The sequence below is a fragment of the Lepisma saccharinum genome, chromosome 5, assembly GCF_977018435.1.
Source record: "Lepisma saccharinum chromosome 5, izLepSacc3.1, whole genome shotgun sequence".
Classification (NCBI taxonomy): Eukaryota; Metazoa; Arthropoda; class Insecta; order Zygentoma; family Lepismatidae; genus Lepisma; species Lepisma saccharinum.
Window position 1 is genome coordinate 46,163,298 of NC_139233.1, and position 8,841 is coordinate 46,172,138.

The following is an 8,841-nucleotide window of genomic DNA, read 5'->3' on the forward strand; positions in this document are numbered from 1 at the left end:
CAAATGGTACTGGGCAACATTCCCAGGAGCAGAGCTCTATGCTGCCGAGCGCATCCCCAGGTTGCGGATAGGGGAACGACCTACAGATATGTAGGCTAGCTGCGACAAATAAGCAGTTGCGGACAAGGAGCGTCAGTGTCAACAGGATGTGGAGAGAGTTATTTCTGGCAGGATAACTCTCATTTAAAAACCACAAAAATCCAGCGACGACACTGAGACATGGCGAGTAAGTGCCGCCATTAAATAAGCACTGCCCCTGCTGCCTTGCAGGTAAGAGAGGGATCTCTAAAGGCTAAGGGAAGGAAAACCCTGACAGAAAACCAAGGGGTAGGACGAGCCCTTAGGCGTGGTGAAGCCAGTCTTCCTAGGGGTAGGAACCTCGAATACAAATCCCTGGTCCTCCAGGTTGGGGGTTGGGCGTAAGGCCAGCACCCTTACCCCGTAAAACAACCTCCCGCTATGAACTCTCAGACAAGCAAAGCCGGACGGATCTATAAGAGACGACCCACGCAATGTAAAAGGCTAAGGAATGTGGATTTTAATGTGGCAACCTGGAATGTCTGTACCATGCTCCAACCAGGGAAAATGAATGAAATTGCAGATGAATTAATAAAATATAACATGCAAATAACAGCATTACAAGAGATAAGATGGAATGGGGATGGATGGATCAAAAAGAAAGAATTCTCTCTTATGTATAGTGGGCATCCAACAATTAAAGGAAGGAATGGCACAGGTTTTTTAGTTACTGGAAATGCGAGGAAATGTATACTTGGATTTCAACCAATAAATGACCGAATATGTAAATTAAGAATAAAAGGAAAATTCAACAATATGACCTTTATATGTATATATGCACCAACCGAAGACACAAACAAAGAAGATATTGAACATTTCTATAGTGAACTGTCAGATGTATGTGACAGAGTACCAAAACATGATGCATTAATTCTACTGGGGGATTTTAATGCAAGAATAGGTAATGAATCCAGCAGCAGTGGAGTATCAGGCAGATTTTCCCTACACAAAGAAACAAGTGACAATGGAGAAAGGCTGATACAACTAGCACAATTACAAAACCTTGATATCAGTAGCACCAGATTTAAGCACAAAAAAATCCACAAAGGGACTTGGAAAATACCCGGTGAACAACGATGTAATCAAATTGATCATGTACTGATCAATAAGAGGAGAGCTACATTAATAATTGATGTCAAAACATATAGAGGACCTAGTTGTGATACGGATCACTATCTTGTTAGAACTAAAATAAGACAAAGGATTAGCATGGTTAATGATGGAATATACAAGAAAACTAAGAAATGGAACATAGAAAAATTGAAGAAATCTTCTATACAAAATACATACAGACAAGAAATACAAACAAAACTCGATGAAGCAGGAGAAGAAGATGATGTAGAAGTCGAGTGGGATAATTTAAGAAACATCATAGATAGTACTCCTGATCAGGTTTTAGGAAACAAAGCATATGAAAAAAATGAAGATTGGTATGATGAAGAATGTAAAAAGGCGGTTAAAGCAAAAAATGAAGCTAGAAATAGTTGTCTTAATAGAACTACAAGATCAAATAGAGAAAAATATGAAAATCTGAAAAAGCGTGCTAAGAAAATGTGTAGAGAAAAGAAACGCCAAGCAGTAAAAACACAAATAGAAATGTTACAAGAACTAAACACCAAAAAAGAATATAGAAAATTCTATCGAACCCAGAAAGTTATAACACAACAGTATAAACCAAGAACTAGAAACTTAGAATCCAAAGATGGTCAAATCCTAACTGAACAAGCAGAAATAATGAATAGATGGAAAGAACACTTCCAGGGAGTTCAGCACAACCAGGATTTAGAAGTGCCCTACTGGAATACGATGAATCAGCAGGATAATGAAAACATATTAGTTGATGCACCAACATACGAAGAAGTGGAGACAGTAATTAAAAACTTTAAAAAAACGAAAGCACCAGGAAATGACAATATGAACAGTGAACTTATACAAGCAGCTGGAAAAGAAATGTATCGTAGAATACATAAACTTATAATTAATATATGGAATCGAGAACAAATGCCAAATGATTGGAACATAGCACTAGTGTGCCCTATACTTAAAAAAGGAGATAAAACAGTATGTGAAAATTATAGAGGCATATCACTACTAAATAACCTATATAAAATACTTGCAGCAATAATTAACATCAGACTAACTGATTATGCCGAAGATATTATAGGAGAGTATCAAAGTGGATTTAGGAATAACAGAAGTACAACAGATAACATCCTGATGATGCGTTTGATATTCGAGAAATGCTATGAATATGATATAGATTTGCATGTTTTGTTTATTGATATCAAACAAGCCTTCGACTCAATATATAGACCAACAATATTACAAAGGTTACAAGAAATTGGAATACCAAATAAATTAGTAAGATTAATCCGAATGACAATTCAAAACACTAGAGCCTCAGTTAAAATTGAAAATTCAAGATCGGACTTTTTCGATGTCATGACAGGAGTCCGCCAAGGAGATCCTCTTTCAGCAACATTATTTAATTTAGTTTTGGACTCAGTGATTAAAAAATTAGATGTGAGAGGAGACATCAGTACTAGACTAAAACAAGTCACAGCATATGCTGACGATGTAGCTATTGTAGCAAGAACTAAGAAAGCCCTTTCAGAAACGTTTATAAGTCTAGTAGAGGAAGCTGCAAGAGTAGGACTCCAAGTCAATGAAAAGAAAACTAAATACATGAATATTAATAGAACAAACATGAATAATAACAGATCAATATTAATAAATAATTACTCTTTTGAATGTGTTAGTAACTTTACATACCTTGGATCTACACTTAACGAAAACAATAAAATAGAATCTGAAATAGATGAAAGAATAAAGAAAGGTATTAAGGCCTATTATGCAAATGTATCCCTGCTAAAATCGAAACTTCTGAAACGAAATACAAAAATGAAGATATATCTTACTATGATAAGACCAGTGGTTACATATGCTGCTGAAACCTGGACCCTAACACAGAAGGATAGAAACAAATTAAGTATATTTGAGAGACAAATTTTAAGGAAGATCTTTGGCCGAGTACAGATAGAAAATGATATATGGAGAGTAAGAAATAATGTGGAACTAGAAAAATTAATCAATGGTGCAGACATTATAAGATATATTAAAAGTCAAAGAATTAAGTGGTTAGGCCACATACAAAGAATGGATAACATGAGAACTATAAAACGTATGCTAGAATGGAAACCTATGGGAAGGCGACCAATTGGAAGACCTAGGATGAGATGGATTGAAGATGTATGCGAAGATTTAAAGATTCTCAAAGTTAGAAATTGGAAAGAAATGGCAAAGAAGAGGAAAGATTGGAATGATTTGTCTGAGAAAGCTAAAACCCACAAAGGGTTGTGATGCTAATGGAAGAAGAAGAAGAATCAAATGATGCAAATGCATCAAATGTGAATCTGATTCTTTGAAGAAGCCATAAAACACACTATAGTGCATCAATCGATGCATTCTGGTGCATCAATCGATATGATGCATTTAGTTCTCTGAGTGTACGCGCAGGTAGGTCAAATATATCCAGATTCATAAGATTAAACTAACGAGAAACACAATAATATTTATAATTCTAATTCGAACTAAACATGTTTGAATTCCCACTTGTAAAGTTTTGAATGACAATCCCTGTAACCGGGAGAAAAATATCGAACTATTTTTCATTTATTCGTAAAATACCTTCCATTAGGCGCTCAGTAGGAGATAATGTACCGAGGCTTGTTAAGAAACAAAGTTCAATTCATAATATGGACACCATTCCCATTCTACAATTTGTTCAATATGGATGGTTTTGCCAGAAAATATAAACTAAAATAAAACAGAGGGGAAACTTAACACAATAACGATTTAAAAGTGATTGAAGGTGAGTGTATTAACTTATTTAATTTTGGTGTAACAAGAGAAACTCTGATACAGAGTAAGGAAATGTGCGTATGTATATACATAAAAAAAAAGTTAATGGATACGAATCTTTCAAATTAAGGCCGTGTGGACAAAATAATAAAATAAGTATGCAAACAATCTGTTAACAAACATTTAGGAAAACTAAAGTTTCTCGGTGACAAGCAATTATTTACGTTACAGCTGTGAACAAAGCCAACCTATTAGTTCCACGCTAATTTGTTTTAATTTCAGCACATATGGTCAATCGATTTACGCGAACACGAAGATGTAAATACGAGTGGTAAGTTACCAGCTAGAATGTCGAGTATGATTTTTATTTGTTTTTATTACTTATTTCGTATTTGTTATTTTATTATTATTAACCTCACTTTTCATTCTCTTGAAGTGTTAACCAACACTAATAAACACTGCCTATTTTCCTTGACAAGCACATGTTTCCATTCACAGCTCAATCTCTGTGAATTAATACGTAACTTGATAAATGTAAGCTTAATTGTATCCCTATTTCAATTAATAAATAACAGTAAGAACAATTTAAATACAAGGTCTTCTTTCTTATCAGCCGTGATATCAAAGTTGGTTGTCCAGCATATGTGCAGTCAATGCATGTGGGGGTGGCATGGAAGTAGCACCCCACATATTCACAAGTTGCGGAGATGATGTGATCAGCACCGTGCTCCGGACCCATTCGCCCCTTACCCTCCTCATGGTTGCCCCAAATTAAACATTTAATAGGGACTAGGTGAACCTCAGAACCGCTCCATGTAAGCAAATTGTTGGAAAACTTTTAACCTGAAACCATCCACTCTGGAATCGAACCTGGGTTTCCAGCTCCAGATATTCAAATTAACATATAAAGTTCAGGTTATTAGCAAATATCTGAATGATTTCAGTCGGCAAGCATTATTTAAATAAAACTAGAAGTATTTGTAAGAGATAGACCCATGAGTGTGGTGTGAGGTGCACCACTGATCATGAGAGAAAATTGTGAAAAGCATTCCAGAGAACAAAGCCTATATATATTTGAAATATCTAGTTGTGGTAAGTCACCTAGATATAATTTGCCAATTTAAGAATATTCTACGCACAATCTCCGATATTTTACATTAATAATAATAATAACAACAACAACAATCCGTGGCGTAACAGGCCGTGAGAACCAGTGCTAGGAGATCATCTAACCGGTTACGGAGTGACGTATGGCCAGCACGACAAACCTTCAGTTGTTGTTGTAGGTTTTCAATGACGAGTTTACCCTAAAATTTTGCATTTAGGAAACACTAAAATGTAAATCATGCCGTGCACTTTCTTGTTTCGTTCAAGTCAAGTCAGTGTTTTGACGGTTGTATTTGTATTTGAGTGTCAGCCTTCGCTGGGCTCTGACTCATTATCTTCATTGTACTGATGACATGACAAGATTTTCGATGACATGACAAGATTTTCTTTACGTTATTTTAGTCCTCTCCGCAACTGTCGCGGTTTGGATTTTCGTTCTAAACTAGTGCTCCTCAAATAAGTACCAGGGCCATCTCTACACAAGAAGAGAGCTTACGGTGAAGTTACACCAGATGGCCTTGAAGTATTTAGTATTCGAAATTTGATGAGATACCACTACAAATATCGTAAGTGTAATTCGCTGAAGGCCTACATAATACTATCTGTCATTAAACGATGTCATTTTCAGTTTTTCTACTGCTCTCATTACAGAGTAAAATCCATTAAGCTTTTTTGGCGCCAAAACTTTTAATCGACCATTTTCTCTGCTTGTGTCGGGCAAGATCAACAAAATGGAGCCTTTGGTTGACAAATTGCATTATCTAGGCAGCCATGGACTCATTTTTTTTAGAAAATACACAAACAGCACTTCAAAATAGCAAGGTAACATGTATACCAGGTAACTTCTCTTTAGATACGTTGCTGAGAGAAAGAGAGCAAGAGACGAACACCGAAATGAAAATATCTCTCTCTCTCTCTCTCTCTCTCTCTCTCTTTCTCTCTATCTCTTCTTCCTCCCATCTAACCTCTTTTTCTCACCTCTGTGCCCTTCTTCTATAATTGCTTGTTAAGTATGTCTTCCTCCTACTCTTTTCCTGCTTATGTATAGAGTCAGATTATTTTCGGAACAGCTCTGGCTGACTGCGCGAGTCTAGCTAGTGAGTCTACCGACAGCGAGGAGCGTGAGGATGAGTGCCCGCGATTGGTGCCGGGTTGGAATGACTTCAGTAGCTCGCTTGTTGATTGGCTCTTCGGAAGTTGTGACTCGCTCCCAAGCTGCAAATGCACAACAGTCAGGGATGTTATGGAAATAATCTTACTCTACCAATATGAAACCGGAACAGAATGTTTCAATGTAATATTTCATTGTTGATGCATTTCAGAAAGCAGAAGGGCAGCAAGAAGATCAAACACAGCTGAGTAACAAGGTTATTAGTTATGGAGCTCTGGAGGATAGGGCAATCCCACCTATTCCTTACTCCAATCATGTAGAACCTGTGCAACCAGAATCTCGGGATCCATATATGCATGGAACAATCGACGACCGTGCTTATTAAATCAATGCAAGAGAAAAGAAAAGTATCCAAGTATCTTTAAAAAGAATTGTTGTTGTCAGACTATAACAGTAACTTATTAGAAGCGAACACTACCATAAAAAACATGCAACAAAATTAAAAGTACTAAAGCTGGAGTAATGTAAATTAAAATTTTTGTTCTGGTCATATTATGTAAAAATGGCAATTGTTGTCAATGTGCAATGTTTCATTTCAATAAGAACTCATCAAAGTTATAGATGATATACATGTAAATTATAAATGTGTTGTGATGCGATTTTTTTAAAAAACAACAACAGGTATGGTATTGATTTTGTTGTAATTTATAAATTTGCAAGTGTACATGTTAAATGTATCCTTATGGGGATATGAGGAATGAATGTTCATGTAGATAGATTTGTAGATGATTGTGAGCGCTTGGAATGTTTGTGGAACGAAGACATTTCTTGGTGAGTAAGTAGGAGACAATATGCATAAATATATGTAGCATAGCTTATGTAGATTGATCAAGAGGAGAGATAAATACAGAATGATGCCTATGATATGTCATCTACATATACATTTTCGCCAGAAAATGCATTTTCGAATGCGTGCATGTGAAATATACTACAGAGAATATGAATGGATGGATGTATAAATGATCAATTAGAAATAATATACGAATTACATTAACTTTATGTATATCTTGGATACAAAATCCTATATTAGCACCTACAGTTCCGTATGGAATATGTTCTAGTCAAGAATTTACCAGGTATCTTGTATAATATGTTACATTTACTTCTCACGACACTTTTAGAACATCCCATAACCTTTTCGCTGCAATTTTTATAAAGTATGTATGTGCATATTGGGTATTAACTCATGAAAGCAGCAGTGTATCCGTTTATTTTAAAACAAGTTAACACTTTTCTAGCGTATAGTCATGTGAAACAAGGGAATAAATTTAGGAATTCCATTGGTTATAACTCTTATAAATATATATATATATATATATATATATATATATATATATATATATATATATATATTAGTACTTTATATTTAATTAAGCAATATGCTTCAAAATAATTTCAATATATTTAAGACAATAAATTATGACAATAGTTCTGCTGACAATAACATCACTTCAAGTCGAATATACTGGATCATTTGAAGTCATTTGCCTTGATAATAATAAGGTAATGAAGAGGTGAGTATTAACATTTTTTCTATAAATAGGACCTTTTAGATGATTTCTGTATTTATTTTTGCATTAACTCAATATTTGTTAGTGAATCAAAAAAATGGAAAACTCTTCCTGTTTACTGATATATCCTGTCAGTATTGTATTAACTAGTAATAATCATCACACTATAATATTTATTCCAAGAATCGAATCGTAAAATATTTCAAATAAACAATCTAGTATTTGTTTTCCATAAGATATACTTCTATGCAAAATATATGAATGAATGAAATTCAAACATGAATATAATTTCAAATATTGTTTCAAATGCCTAATTTTTTCATGTTTCCTCTCGCGTAATTATTGTAATCTAATATTCTAGTATACTCTTACTCTGAACTACACTCAATAAATAACATTTTACAAGTACTAAACTGTTCCCCATATATAAATGATAGGCTAATGTTTACTGCATCATTTTCGTTGATATACTGTCGTACTGTCATATACATATACTCAATACATACTCAATATAGAACACATGCACATCAAGTTATGCAAAATAATAAACACACACACACGAGTAAGAATATATAAGCTAATATGGTACAACTATCTTTTTTTATTAAATATATGGTAAATAGTTTATTACCTGGTAAATGTTCGATTAGTTATTGATGTAGTTCAAAGTAAGATGACACATATATATGCCTTCTCTATTTCATATCAACATATGTGCAAGCTTCTATTGTAGCAATAATCTAGCTATTGTATAAGTCCTTGTATACAGGTACATATGAAGTCAATTCGATTTCTTTTTCGAGCTCATAGAGAAACCACACTAACTCTATTGCTAAATATATAAATTATATAAAGCTTCATATTTTTATTAGGTGAAGACAATAATAACGTATAATATGAACAAAGGCGTCATATTAAATGACATACAAACAGTGCAATTATATGAAAATTGAGAGATATTTTACATCCGTCCAGTATGATTAGATGTGATTCAGTGAACAGTGATCTAGGATTATATAATTACATTCAATTAACAGAATTTACCCCTCCCCATCCCCCCCCCCAGATAAGCGGTTACACTGCTGTTTGGATGAATGTGTGTCTGGACGGTCA

The 8,841-nt window shown here is 34.4% G+C and overlaps 1 protein-coding gene across 1 annotated transcript in view; it reads left to right on the top strand.

Moving 5' to 3' along the window:
- VGlut (Vesicular glutamate transporter) overlaps nucleotides 1-6,542 on the top strand; it is a 186,087-nt gene extending 179,545 nt beyond the window's left edge. Inside the window, exon 13 of the mRNA XM_083122855.1 lies at nucleotides 6,369-6,542. Within this exon, the coding sequence (XP_082978981.1) occupies nucleotides 6,369-6,542 (174 nt within the window). The remainder of the gene's footprint in view (nucleotides 1-6,368) is intronic.
- The last annotated feature ends 2,299 nt before the right edge of the window (nucleotides 6,543-8,841 follow it).